This window comes from Asterias amurensis, chromosome 8 (assembly GCF_032118995.1).
Source record: "Asterias amurensis chromosome 8, ASM3211899v1".
NCBI classification, from domain to species: domain Eukaryota; kingdom Metazoa; phylum Echinodermata; class Asteroidea; order Forcipulatida; family Asteriidae; genus Asterias; species Asterias amurensis.
The window spans coordinates 14,699,097-14,714,113 of NC_092655.1; the positions used below are offsets into that span (position 1 = coordinate 14,699,097).

Here is a 15,017-nt window from a genome sequence, read left to right on the forward strand (position 1 = left end):
TGATTGATCTTTCCCGCGAAGAAAAATGTTTGTCAACATTCAATCAGCACGAATGATTTGCAGGCCCTGGATGCTGGCTCGCTATCCCTAATGCAAGCAATTGCTTTACTCCGAGACAGCGGAGTAAAGAACCCCAACCTGATTAGATTGGCAAAGCTTCATCTCCCGCTTGTTGCAAACCTGTTTAATCCATCGCGCCTCCACAGTCACTAGGGACCCCGCCACGTTACTCTGCTCCCAATTTTACAGAAATATCACAACAGGACGCTAAGTGGTTCTCTTCTAAAAGAGGCTCTTGCTTTTTTAATCTTTGCTGATTCGGGATACCGACAGAAAGAATTAAGCCTTCGGGGTGAGTGACTGCGAAAGTATAATATCAACATAAGAATCGCCACTGCACAAGTACAGGTAGTTGTACACAGTGTCACACTGTACAGTACGTCTGGAGTAAATCCAGCGTACTGAAGATAGGATTAACAGAACATTTTAAAGAGGAGCTCCAAGGTCAAATTGAGTTTTGAGATTCACTCATTTTCCAATACATTATATCGACAGGCCTGTGTGCTTCGTTTTTGAAAGGGCAATGGCACCAAGGCATTTTCTCCTTGATAAAGGGCAACCTACATACGAGGAAATTGTTAATTCCTACAGTAGCATTTAAAGGGCACCAAGGCAATGACCAGGGGGAATGGAGGCGATTGCCTTCGTTGCCTCTGTGAAGTATCAGGCCTGCATAGAGTCCTTAGTGAAAACAAGAACAAATGACAAGTCTCTATGGGTGCGTTCATTTAGCTTCCCTGGGTCGACCCCGGTGTGTGGCGGGTTTTAATTCCAGGACGAACGAGGGTAATTATCTGAACACGGTCGTCCTGGAAAAAGAAACTGCCACACACCGGGGTCGACCCGGGGAAGCTAAATGAACGCACCCTATGTTAAAATAGTGTAAAATGTTTGATACCCTTCTGAAAGTGCAATTTTTCACGCTATTTCGAGTGAAAACCACGCTATTTCGAGTGATACTTGTGTGGATCAGTATATTCTACTTTTAAAATATCTTTCTAATCATATGCATTTTATAACAAACGGTTACAAACGCTTTTCAAAGACCAACTCGTCTGAACCAAGGCAGCGTGTCCCTTTAAAGACAACATTTTCTTCTACTCAGAAAGGCTGTGGTACTGGCAAAATTGAGCAAGAAGGTCAGATAAACTAGCACTCAATTAAACAATCCACATTTAATTAAGTTTTTAAACCATTTATTTCCAAAGAATAGTATGGCTTTTGTAGAGACTATTTACACTGAAATTATTTAAAAAAAGATCGTGATCATAACCAAGTTACAATGTATAAAATGAACGTTACAGTGCTTCATATGTTAAGCTTTATATCAATTTGGTGGAACACTTTGTTCTCAACCGAAGAAATCAAGCAGTCCTGGTCTTTTCCCTCCAACAAGTACACTTTTTAAAAGTTAATAATTTATTTCTTATGCTTTCAAGTATGAATCTCCTACCAAATCGGGGGGCTGTCTTGTGAAAAACAATTCCAGCCTCGCAACAGTTCTGGGATGTAAGCCTGTGTTGAACTTGAAATTCAAGCCATGTTTAAAGGACTCGTTTCGTAATTGTCAAAGACCAGTATTACCACTTGGTATATTCCATCTTGGGCATAAAATAACAGACATGTTAAAATTTGTTTTCAACTGGTCATTGAAGTTGCAAGAGAATAATAAAAGAAAGAACACCCTTGTTGCACGTATTAGTGTGCATTCAGATGCCTGTTTCTCACAATTTTGGATACTGTCAACAGCCCTCCATTGCTAAATGTTTTCTAAGTTTTTATGCTGACAATTAATTATTTCAAGTAATTACAGTGCTTTTAAAGCATTCCAAGAGGGAATACCTTGTAGTAGTTAAAAATGAAAAACTAATAAACGACAAGGGAAACCTGTAATCAGGGAGAATTTCAAATGTGCTCCCATCAAAACGTGCAAAGATTGGGGTGTTTTTTCTCAGGGAACTGTCTGCAGAATCAGGAAGAGTCGGCAGCTCAGCCAAAGTCTCTACAAGCACTTACCCTCTGTTTCCTGTCTCTGAGCTTCAGTCTTAGCCGGTCTCGATTCTCTGTGTAGTTCCGACTGGTTGGTGCAGGCTGTGGCTGTGGATAGTATCAAGAAACCCTCATGATTGACACATAATATGGAAGACACTGGACACTATTGGTGATTGTCAAAGACTAGCCTTCACAGTTGGTGTATCTCAACATATGCATAAAATAACAAACCTGTGAAAATTTCAGCTCAATCGGTCATTCGGAAGTTGCGAGATATTAATGAAAGGAAATACATCCTTGTAACACGAAGTTGTGTGCGTTTAGATGGTTGATTTTGAGACCTCAAGTTCTAAATCTGAGATCTCAATATCAAATTCGTGGAAAATTACTTCTTTCTCGAAAACTATGGCAATTCAGAGGGAGCCGTTTCTCACAATGTTTTATACTATCAACCTCTCCCCATTACTCGTCACCAAGAAAAGTTCTATGCTAATAATTCTTTTGAGTAATTACCAGTAGGCCTCCCTTTTTTTAACTTGAAGTCCAGGTAAATTCTTAATAAAACATCATGCAACATTTCAACATTTACACAAAAAATGATAGTTAGTGGCCTGACGGTTTGAACCTATCAGACTATTATTTTGTCCAGCCTCAGTTTGGTTACAATGAGTTGGAATGGAGTAAAATCAAGATGGCCACACCATGATAAAGACGTAGATATTCACCCCTCCATGGCCAAAGAATTCACAGTAGCAGCAGTCACACCAAGACCCTGAATGGTCTAGTCCAACTAACCACTCTCTCTACCCCAACCATCCTACTCTTAAACTCACCCCGCCATGGCCAAAGAATTCACAGTAGCAGCAGTCACACTAAGACCCTGAATGGTCTAGTCCAACTAACCAATCCCTCTACCCTAACCCTCCTACTCTTAAACTCACCCCGCCATGGCCAAAGAATTCACAGTAGCAGCAGTCACACTAAGACCCTGAATGGTCTAGTCCAACTAACCTCTATCTCTACCCTAACCCTTCTACTCTTATACTCACCCCACCATGGCCAAAGAATTCACAGTAGCAGCAGTCACACTAAGACCCTGAATGGTCTAGTCCAACTAACCAATCCCTCTACCCTAACCCTCCTACTCTTATACTCACCCCGCCATGGCCAAAGAATTCACAGTAGCAGCAGTCACACTAAGACCCTGAATGGTCAATCCAACTAACCAATCCCTCTACCCTAACCCTCCTACTCTTATACTCACCCCGCCATGGCCAAAGAATTCACAGTAGCAGCAGTCACACCAAGACCCTGAATGGTCAATCCAACTAACCAATCCCTCTACCCTAACCCTCCTACTCTTATACTCACCCCTCCATGGCCAAAGAATTCACAGTAGCAGCAGTCACACTAAGACCCTGAATGGTCTAGTCCAACTAACCACTCTCTCTACCCTATCCATCCTACTCTTAAACTCACTCCGCCATGGCCAAAGAATTCACAGTAGCAGCAGTCACACTAAGACCCTGAACGGTCAATCCAACTAACCAATCCCTCTACCCTAACCCTCCTACTCTTATACTCACCCCGCCGTGGCCAAAGAATTCACAGTAGCAGCAGTCACAGTGTTTGGACTCTCTCTCCCGGTTACCATTTGCACCTCCTCGGTCTTCATAGCATCCCCCATACATGTCATCATCATTTATGAAGTTATGCGTTTCGCAGTCAGGATCACTGTGAAAACAAAGTATAGCAACATTTCTTGATAATGATTACAATTACTCTATGATGAGACAACATTTTCGTAAACCTGGTTTATGAATGAGACAATGGGTAGTTTTCTGATGAATACCCATAAAATCCTGCATGTCGTGCGCACAGTTGTGTTTGTAAACAAAAAATATTTATAAAAAACAGCGTACATTTGAAACCTGTGACAATGTCATCTTGATTTCCATACTAGTCTATCCTGTGGATTTGGGTTTGATGTCACACCATGTAATATATCTATTTTCATGGAGTAGAACTTAGGAATTATCCTGCTCGGCTCTGAACTGGCTTGTCTTGCTGTTTATCAACACTCCCGGAGTGTTAAAAGGTAGTGTAGGTCTGTTAAGTTCTGTTTAAAACTAAATTCTATTCTGCGCCAGCAGATAATCAGCGGGACAACTTCTTTCAGCAGATATTGCATAGAGTTGTTCCCTACTTCAGGCATAATATTTAGTCCTTCGAAAAAACTCGGAACATTTTATTGAGTATAGGTACACGTGGAGTAAGATTTAAAGACAATGAATACTATTGGTAATTGTCAAAGACCAGTCTTCTCACTTGGTGTATCTCAACATATGCACAAAATAACAAACCTGTGAACATTTTAGCTCGATTGGTCGACGAAGTTGCAAGATAATAATGACAGAAAAAAACACCCTTGTCACAAGAAGTTGTGTGCTTTCAGATGCTTGATTTCGAGACCTCAAATTCTAAATCTGAGGTCTTGAAATCAAATTCATGGAAAATTACTTCTTTCTTGAAAACTACGTTACTTAAGAGGGAGCCATTTCTCATAATGTTTTATACCATCAACCTCTCCCCATTACTCGTTACCAAGTAAGGTGTTATGCTAATAATTATTTTGAATAGTGTCCACTGCCTTTAACGGACACTTTCAGGATATTTTTAAACAGTTTTGCAAGGGTGAAAAACATAAATCAGACTTAAGTTGGTTGGAAAAAATATCATGCCTGTTACATGTACTTATGTTGCAGCAGTAACAAATTTTCAGTAGGACTTTGGGGTCTGTTTGTTTGTTTTTTGTTTGAATGATCTTCCCATCAAGGGAACTCGGCAAACTCCCGCATGGGATATAAACACCAAGCTGGCAACAGCCAATCTCTCTCATACAAACATTGGTTTAACGTCTATGATTATCAATTACACATATCAAGAAATTGTGGTTCAGTAACTAGGCGACAAGATTTATTCTAGTCATTTTGAAGTCAGTGGTTAGCTTGGGGATTCGAACCCACAACCTTGTGATGGCAAAATCCTGCAGTCTAACCACTTGGCCACGGGTCTAAGGTTCCATTACCTGCACACACTGGCTGACGTTGGAGTGCTGGTGGCTGTCTGCATTGCGCTAGTACACAAGCCGGTCTGGGGATCTATCACCCCTGCACTGGAAGAATGGCCATGGTGAATACAGGCCTGAAGAGGTCTCTCATCAACACAGTCTAAAAAGGCAATTTTGAAGAAGAAAAAAAATATATAATTAATTGACCTGCTTTTGATTTCTTGTTTTATTCCAAAGGGAACATACAATGTACCCCATCACCCAGAGGAAGGATTACAAAAATATTTAAAAATGTACAAATTGCAGTTTACATCGTGACAAAGGAGTAGGTAAAAGCCTCATTAAACCATCCACAACCATAAATATACATGTACTTGGTTTGCTCAAACACTGACTGCGAGCGAGCCACCAAAACGACATAGATTCTCTCTTGACCAATCAATCAAACCAACTAGCAATATATCTGCTCCTGGCAACAGGGTGAAGTAAGACTAACAATGCATTTCACGATGTCATGTTCCAAAAACAAGTTAAATGTTTCCATGTTTCCATGTGAAAAATTTAAAAAGTGCAAATATCTAAGAAAGCACTATGAAATCGAGAACAAACTCACCCGTTGCTAAGCCCAAGTTTGCATCGACCCTGACGATATCCTCTTCAGTTTTCTTCTTTTTGCTGCCCTGGGGCGGTGCATCTCCACCTCCATGCATCCCGTTGGACATGATGCCTGTATGCCCCAACTGACTGCACTGCTGTTGGTATGCCTGCATAATAGCACTTGTCGTGGATGGTGTTTTGGAGGTGGCCAGGGAGTGTTTGGCACAGCGGTCGGCCCCGTTGCTGTCAGCTCTGGATTTTTTTGCACTATCTGAGGATGAGGAAGAGGACTGACTGCTGTGGTGATGGTGGTGGTGCTGTGCCACCTGTTCCTTCGCCGTTGTCGCTGCAGACGTGCCGTTTGTAGTTGCTTCAGCACACACATGATTAGCTTTCTTCTTACTCGCGCCAGCCTCCTTCTGCAACTTCCCCGCATGCTGCTTGCAGGGTTGCTCTGGCGCTGACATGTTTAGTGACGGCGCCCTCTCTGCCGCAGCCTTACAGTTGGACTGATGGAGTGCCGCTCGCACACTCTGCAGTAGGTCGGGATCGGTGTTGTTCCCGCTGTAGCCCCTAGAGTTAAGCATCATCTTAGCACTCTCAAAGGCACCGCTCTTCCAATCGCCGTACGCATTCCCCAGATGATCCCGTAGTGAATCTTGGGAATCCACATTCAGCTGGAAAGATGTTTGCTGCAACGGCGGCTGCGGCGACTGCTGCTGCTGGGGTAACTGCTGCTGCGGACACGTCGTCACTTTGGTCGTTTTCTGCGAGGTTAGGTTATAGAGGTGCGGATGAATGAAGGGATGCTTGGCTGTAATGCCGTGATGACTGAGATCCAACGGTTGATGGTTCGGTAGGTTGGGATAGAAGAGATAGGACTGGGGTTGAGAGGTCAGATCGAGCTTGTCGGCGACAGTACCCGTCCCAAACGTAGAGGAGAGGACCTTATGACTCTCCGTGCACGCTCTACAGGAACAAGAACGATTCCCGGATTCCTGAATAATAAAAATGTTTAAATAGCATATAAGAAATGTAGAGGAATTCAACACTCTGCAATCGGCACGCTTCTGTGTTCAACACACCAATATGAGTCATATCAGAGCCATCCAATGGGGGACTAAGTGTTCTTCCCACAGTGGTCGTTGCCAAAAAAACTGGAAGAATTTCCCCTCTTTCAGACCACCACGCATTTTCCAAATTTTTATATTACACTTGAAATCACAGGTTTTCAGCGAAATGTAAAATTGGGTGTTTACCAGTTAGAAATAGTATCCGAAGCCATTAACTGTGAGCACTTCTTTGATTTGAGTCTATTCATATGATGTACCATGTACATTAACTGATCCATCTCGCAATGGTTTCCGGGGAAACATTTTTCCACCACTAAAGATCCTGGGCAGAACCCTGGTAACTTTTTGGTCACTAGGTGGCCGCAGACTTATGAGGTGAAACTATTGTTCTCAGTAATGTGCGCATGCTCAGAGCTACGTAAACAATGGACATTTACCAGGTAAGTCTGATGCCACCTTCCATTAAAGCAATCGCACAACATCGGTAAACAGTATTGTCCAAAGGCCCACACTTTGTGTATCACAACTTATATATAAAATAACAAACCTGTGAAAATTTAGGCTCAATCGGTCATCGGAGTCAGGACAAAAATAGCAGGAAAACCCACCCTTGTTTCCACACGTTTCGCCGTGTCATGACATGTGTTTTAAATAAATCTGTTATTCTCGATATCGAGAATTGATAATTGTTTTAATGTTTTCTCAAAAAGTAAAGCACTTCATGGAATAATATTTCAAGGGAAGTCTTTCACCATTACCTTCTGTAAACCATGTAAGTTTACAGAAGGTAATTAAAAGTAAATCTGTGAACTTTTAATTTTTGTTCTGTTAAGAAAGTTTCCAATGGCTTTAAAAGAGTGTAATTCTAACACTCTGACTTTAGATCAATTTTATTTTAGATCGACTTTAGATCAATTTTACCTTGTAACCCAATTTCTACACAAATGAAAGAAATATAATATGCAAATGCTCAGCTTGCTTTAAATTTGTTTACCTCCCCCCCCCAAGAAAAAAACCCACTGTAGGTAAAGTGTAGAAACAACTGCAAGAGAAATGTCTACAGAGCTTGTCAGCTCAAACCCCAAAGCAGCTGGCGCAAGGATCAAAGATCAAGGGCCAGCAAGGGAGTCAAAGGTAGATCTCATATTTGTATACCGTAAACCATGCGTTATTGTCCATAGTGTCTGTGTCCTAAATTGTGGCATCAGGAGATTAACTTGATCATAATTTAGTTTACTTTTTATGAACTCAATCAGGGGATGCTACTTTTTTTTTGCCTTCCTAGTATTTCTTTTTCGTTCTTTTTTTACCTGTGAAATTAATAAATTTAAAAAAATGAAAAGGATGTGACCCTTACCTTAAGATTGCCATCTCTTGCCGCTTTCTTGGAGAGGCTACTGCCGTCTCCATTCATCCTCCTCTCTGTCTTGTCTTTGCCCTCCTCCTCCGTGCCTGCATTGTGGGTTGGCGACGGGGAAGTCTCTGATTCTAGATCGTCTGAGTCTTCCGACTCCTCGCTCCTTGGAGAACTGAACCTGGAGGAGATAGTAAGATCCAGGATGAGATGAAGGCAAGTATGACGCCGAAGGCCCATTCTATCTCTGTACATAACATCCTATGGGAAGCCTTATATTGCCTTGAGATAAGGTTTCAAAGAGAAGGCAAGTATGGGCCCCGAGGCCTATTCTATTTCTATTTATAACCTCAGGCCTGATACTTCACGGAGGCAACGGAGGCGATTGCCTCCGTTGCCCCTTGTCATTGAAATATACAATATACAATAATTTAAAAATATAAAGATTACTTGACAAAATGACAAAGCAGAATATGTACAAATGGTATGCCACCTACTCCTAGGGCTGAAACAGGGTTATCCCTTTTACAGTCTATACGGATGTAGGCTTGGGGTACTCCTTCCACAGTCCATAATGATGTAGGCATTGGTATCATCCACTAATAGCCTGTAGAGCAAAATGCACTACCTTCCCAACTTTTCACAAAGCAATTATGTAATCTATTAATCGTTGCAGTACCCGCTGCTAAAAATAGGATTCAAACTGCCTCTAGCTACTGGGCACTCCGTGTGGTCTAGTTGGTAAGACTCAGCTCAAGGATTGCAAAGGTCTCGGGTTTGAATCCCACCCGAGTAATATGCCTGTGATGTGGTTCACAGAACTCAGGGAAAGTACCGAGTATACAGTGCTTATGTGCCTTGCTCAAGGGAACAATTGTCATAACTGAGATTGAAACCAACACAACACCAGAGCTTGGGTCCGGTGAACTAGACCACTCACCCACAACACCCCACTATTATTACAGGAACGCCTTGCATTGGATCGGACGAGTTGGTCTATAAAAAGCAGTTGTAACCGTTTTTTTTTTTTAAATGCATATGGTTGGAAAGATGTTTTAAAAGTAGAATACAATGATCCACACAAATTTGCCTCAAAATTGCGTGGTTTTCCTTTTACCGTGCGAACTAACACGGTCGGCCATTTATGGGAGTCAAAAGTCTGACTCCCATAAATAGCCGACCTTGTTAGTCGACGAGGTAAAAGGAAAACCGTGCAATTTCAAGGCATGTTTGTGTGGATCATTGTATTCTACTTTTACAACATCTTTCTACCCATATGCATTTTATTACAAACGCTTTTCAAAGACCAACTCGACCGATCCAAGGCAACGTGTTCCTTTAATATAACTGATAATTCATACCCTGATTGTGTGAGGTCCCCCCGTGAGAATATCGGCGGCACACCGTCGCTATCAGATGAACATTCATACGAGCATTCCAACGAGGAGGACGATGAGGATAGATCGGGAGGGTTGATCGACTGAAGGTACGTGTCGAGAGCCGAGAGCTGCGCTGGATTGGCACCGTCTAGATTCTTCAAACCGTACTCCTCGTATAGGTCAGGAGTCAGGAGACTAGACGTTAGTCTGGCGATGCTGCACTCATCACATGGGCACCTGGAAGTCAAAATCAATTATTTTGGGGTTAATCAAATGAAAAAATACTGTTTTGGTCTGGGGGTTGTCCATTAGTGGCAGGGTTATCCTGTGTTTATGTACCTTTAATTGTAAATATAATAAGGGAATAAAAGGGTAGCGACAAGTTCTTTAACGGCCACTTATCACACGGCAATGACCCTGCAAGGTTTAAAACGGCCATTAAAGAACGAGTCACTACTCTTTTATTCCCATTCATAAATGCCTTTTTGGTTAAAAGGCGTAATAAAGTAAGAAACTGTGTAAAACTTATCCGTTTCCGACGTGCTTGAGCTCTGTACGTCCGTGTATTGCATTGTTATGACTGAGACGCCTATTTCCGACAGTTTCTGGTTCCGTTCGTGCGCGTATAGTCTTGGTGCAAGACATTCTTGTCTTCCTTTCACACACAGCGCGGCCAACTCATCGACGGCGCCCACATCGCCCGTAACAAGAAATGTCTTGCACCAAGACTAGCGCGCAATATCCGGTTATAAACAGAGCTCCGGCTGGTCATAATCAACGCGCTCTCCACCAATAGGAATAGCAAAACTGTATGAGGTATTTATGAATCTATTTTTATCTTCTCCATTTTTTTAAGTTTTTGTTGAAGGAGATAAACCATAATTAATAAATAAAAATTTACCCAGTCAGTTTCTGATGTGGTTTATAATTCAAATCATATCAGATACAAAGTATGTGATGCTACATGAAAATATGAAGTTGGTTAATCAACTGAAATACTTTTCATTTGAAACTCCCCTTAACTAAACGGTACAGTATTGATAAATGTACTTCAGTTTTAGATACCCAGATTTGTTAACCCTGAACTCCTGAGTGATTTGTTGGGATTCTTGAAACCTCACTTGATCCCATGGGTGATTATACTAGGATCCTTCCTCACTCTCAAAGAGTCCACTACCATGGGACTTCAACACCCTAACTATGGTACTTTGAGTATGGTGGTGTGTCTGAACCCATGTCAGAAGTATCAGTTTTCTAGAGTAGATGGATTTTAATGGATTGGGGATGGTTAGGGTTTTAATGGAAAAATAAGCTTTTTTGAACAAGTAACACTCATCCTCCTCACACACCTGGATACGTACATGCAACATTAATTTGTCCAGTAAGTTGTGTTTGAAAACAATCATAAAGGCCCTTTTTGAACCCACAGCTTTGGCATTGGCTTCCTCCATTGATCAAGAAGACATGCTAGTTCTTTACGGGATTTTAATCAGGTGAAAGCAACCAAAGCCCAAGCCCAAGATGTCGTTTTGATAAGAGCCTCAGTCTTCATTTAAAGGCACTGGGCACTATTGGTAATCACTCAAAATAAGTGATGGCATAACAACTTACTTGTTAAAGATCAATGGAGAGCTGTTGATAGTATAAAACATTGTGAGAAACGGCTCCCTCTGAAGTAACGTAGTTTTTTGAGAAAGAAGTAATTTCTCACTAAAATATTTGAGTTTGATTTTTAGACCTCAGAATTAGATTTTGAGGTCTCGAAATCAAGCATCTGAAAGCACACAACTTGTGCGACAAGGGCGTTTTTGCTTCCATTATTCTCTCGCAACTGTGACGACCAATTGAGCTCAAATTTTCACAGTTTTTTTAATTTTATGCAGATGTTGAGATACACCAAGTGAGAAGACTGGTCTTTGACAATTACCAATAGTGTGTCCAGTGACTTTAAAGGTAAAGATAAAAAATAATACAGCCCAGGTACATAATATCAAAGAAGAAGAAGGATCAAATTCATAACAATAGTTCAGCTTTAACATGTTTTCGTAAACATGAAAAAAATGTCAAATGTTGTTTCTTTGAAAATGAATGGAAGTTACTTCAGCGATATTTTTATGGCTGGTTCAAAGAATCCCTTTAGTTCTTTAAGGAAGAATATGATAAGTGTCTCACCTTTTTTTGCATGTAGATCCCTTGTGTTCTGCCTCACCACCATTAAGTAGCCGCCCCAGCACACCACTTGCCGTACGAGACTTGACAGAGTTGGCTGCTTCTTTGCCCACATGACCTAGATGCGTCTTGAGCCCGCTGTGGTCTGCGAAGATCTTCTGCGTCTTCAGAAACTCCCAGTCTACCCCAAGTGTTTGCTGTTTGGTCTTTAGACAATCCTGCAAAGGTATTTCTCTTGTTAAAGCCCGGTTCATACTTCTTGAGAATGCGAATGTGACACTAATTTTGACGTCACAGACTTGTGTTTTGCTGTGATTTTTCGCAGGAGTTGAGCACATTTCAACTGATGCAAAATATGTTTTGCGAATTTTTGCCGCCAAAATTTGTATTGTATTCAAGCTTAAAGGCCCGGTCCAACTGCAGCGATAATGATTACAATAACGATAACAACGCAAAGAGAACGCATTCCATTGGTTGAATGAGCGTGTGCGTATTCTGCGTCGTGATCGTTATCGTTTTCGTTGTCGCTGCAGTGGGACCGGGCCTTTAGTCTTGAAAACTTGTCTTGAAGGGAGACAGAGAAAAATGCCTATCTTTTACAGAGCTGATAAAGACGGTGCAGGGCTCTAAATTAAACCTGGATCACAGGACCGAGGCTAGTGATAATAGCAACTAAGCAAGTAGACCCTTGACAAGTCCGGCAGTCTCGTGTGTTTGCCCAAATGTTGACTTTTAGTCTGTGAAACCTGTTTCAGTTCTGTTGCGGACTAAATAACTCTTACCCATAAATATAAACATGTCAAATCTCTTCCTAATAGATCCTGTTCAAATTAAAACAGTCCAAAAGTGTGTGCAGTCCCCCCCCCCCCCCCCCCCCCGTTTTAAATTCCATTGAGCTGTGTACAAACAGTGCCTGCAGGGTGTCCAGGCATGGTTGCTCTTTTGTAAACATGTGATGTCACAGGTGACATCGCCTATAGACGAGAAGAAGAACTTTCAAATCCACGTGCATCCCCGTATATTTTACTAAATGGATAAGTGGACTATTTCTACCTACCTGTGCCATCTGTTCCTCGTGGTATTTATTGATAAGTTGCTCAGAGTCTCTCCACTCCACAGAAATCACGGACATGGCTTCGTCAAACTTGAGATATCTGTCAGGACAAACACAGCATTCCTCAACTTTAGTAATGCATGTGTTACACGATCTTTAACTACACCTTCGCCACCCAGCAGAGAATAATTGATGCTTCCCGACAACTATTTTGGCACAAATCACACCTCCCAGGTTTTTTTCGTGGAAACAAATTAGTAACCTCCTTCTCTCTGAACCCAACACATTTTTTGTGTTTAGGAAATTGCTCCATTTGGCAGCAACACCTGTACATTTGTACCTTTGACTTGAACCTTAAAGCTGCACTGCACACCAAATGGATGTACAGAAACAATGCACGTTTGATGTAAGCTTGGGCGATATCGCCGACAATATATCGCGATATTCGATATAATCGCGATTAATTAAATTTGACATCATCAGTCTTCAAGCTCCCAGTGAAAGTTGTAGAAGAGACAGTCATAACATAAGAGAGGTGTTCTAATGACCTATTCTTCTGGTTTTACTCCAAACCTATGGGGTGCAAGATGTCTCAGCTAGGAAATACATCGCAATATTGCGATACTTGATCGATATCGGGATATATCGCAATATATCGATATTTCAATTAAAACCAAATCGATCCGATATCGAAATCGCTTCCAAATTAATATCGCGATATTCGATAATAACGTGGTATGGCCCAAGCTTAGTTTGATGAGAACAAATAAGGTACAAATAATAAGATAGGATACTTATAATGTGCCAGGTCTGTCACAGGTGACACTCCTGGCGCAGGAACCCTTACAAAGCTAACATCTAGGAACTAATTAAACAAAATAAACAGAAGGAGAAGCAGCCGATTAGAAGAGATGGCTTTTGAGTTGATTCTTGAAAGTACTGGACGAAGTTTCCTTTCTCAGTTTGATGGGAAGTGAATTCCATTGGGAAGGATCAGACTGAGGAAAGAACGGTTTCCCAGGGAATGATGATAGAGGGGCACTCGAAGAAGATTTGTGTACAAGGAACGAAGGCGGTGGTTCGGTTCATGGCGTTGTAGCAGCTCTTGTAGGTAGGTTGTTGCTGTGCCATGGAGAGTGCAAAAAACCAGAACCAACACCTTGAATACTTGCCAAAATTACATGAAATGCAGAAACTTGTTCCCAAAAAAGGCAACTTTGCACAAATACCATTCCTATAAGACCACTAGTTGACAGAATTTAAGTTGGGTACAAACCAGTTCGTCAATCTATAGAGACGAAATCTTGTTTTTTCTAATCACACTACCTGTCGTCTCATGCAGTCTTATAACATGACATCAACAGATACAAATTAACTCAAATCCTGCTCATCCGGAAACGTCAGTTCCCATTAATTAACATCTTATCGAACAGCAGAAAGTCACCTGAAAAGTGTTTTGCGTTTTACTAACCTAATTAACCTACTTTGAGGGTTGACGCGCCACCAATTAGCGGCCGTACCATCCATCAAACTCAAAATGACTGATTATCAATTATCGAATGTAGTAGGGCAAAACTCCCTTGCAACCACTTCCTTATTTCATAAGGGTGAAGAAAATGGTTAAGAAAATGGTGTTTGAGCATATTTTTCTGCTAAGCAAGAAATCTACAGGGAACCAGTCACAAACAGTACACATTAAATGGTATTTTGGCTGGTAGCCTTTTTCTGCTAAGTAGGATTTTCCTGTGCTTAGTAAATTGCTAAGCAGCTTTGTGAATCTAGTCCCTGAATCTGGTTCTAAAGAGGTGTACATGTATATGAATTTCTGAATGCTCTGTTGACAAGAGATACTACAGTATACAAATATTGACTGCTTCGAGTGCTATGGTTAAAACTATGACTCCCGAGGTGATCCCCGGAGCGTTCTATTTTCCCGAGGCGAAGCCGAGGGAAAATAGAACGCTCCCGGGATTACCGAGGGAGTCATAGTTTTTAACCATTGCACGAGTAAAAGCAGTCAATATTTGTTTTATAACAACCCAAACATTTCTAAATACTGTACTGTTATTATTAATTTACAGACCTGAATGCTACAATCCACGGACGACGCGAATACAGATTGCAAACACTTTTACTTACTGTGTTGCATGTAGTGTCGCGCAATCCGAAGTGGTTACAGACTATTAATTTATCATCCCAGTATACGCAACGGACGTCTGGGTACTGCACGCCATGTGCTAGTCTGTTGGACTAGCGCATGGCAAACCGA

The 15,017-nt window shown here is 41.4% G+C and overlaps 1 protein-coding gene across 2 annotated transcripts in view; it reads right to left on the minus strand.

The window, feature by feature from the left end:
• Positions 1 to 15,017, minus strand: part of LOC139940558 (uncharacterized) — a 55,242-nt gene that overhangs the window by 16,933 nt on the left and 23,292 nt on the right. The window contains exons 8-15 of one of the 2 annotated variants that reach the window (XM_071936859.1): positions 12,752 to 12,848; positions 11,698 to 11,912; positions 9,508 to 9,762; positions 8,150 to 8,327; positions 5,736 to 6,717; positions 5,141 to 5,282; positions 3,639 to 3,786; positions 2,077 to 2,151 (exon numbers count right to left, since the gene is read on the minus strand). In XM_071936859.1, the coding sequence (XP_071792960.1) occupies positions 2,077 to 2,151; positions 3,639 to 3,786; positions 5,141 to 5,282; positions 5,736 to 6,717; positions 8,150 to 8,327; positions 9,508 to 9,762; positions 11,698 to 11,912; positions 12,752 to 12,848 (2,092 nt within the window). Of the gene's footprint in view, positions 1 to 2,076; positions 2,158 to 3,638; positions 3,787 to 5,140; positions 5,283 to 5,735; positions 6,718 to 8,149; positions 8,328 to 9,507; positions 9,763 to 11,697; positions 11,913 to 12,751; positions 12,849 to 15,017 lie in introns of both variants that reach the window. The other variant, XM_071936858.1, reaches the window with a different exon arrangement.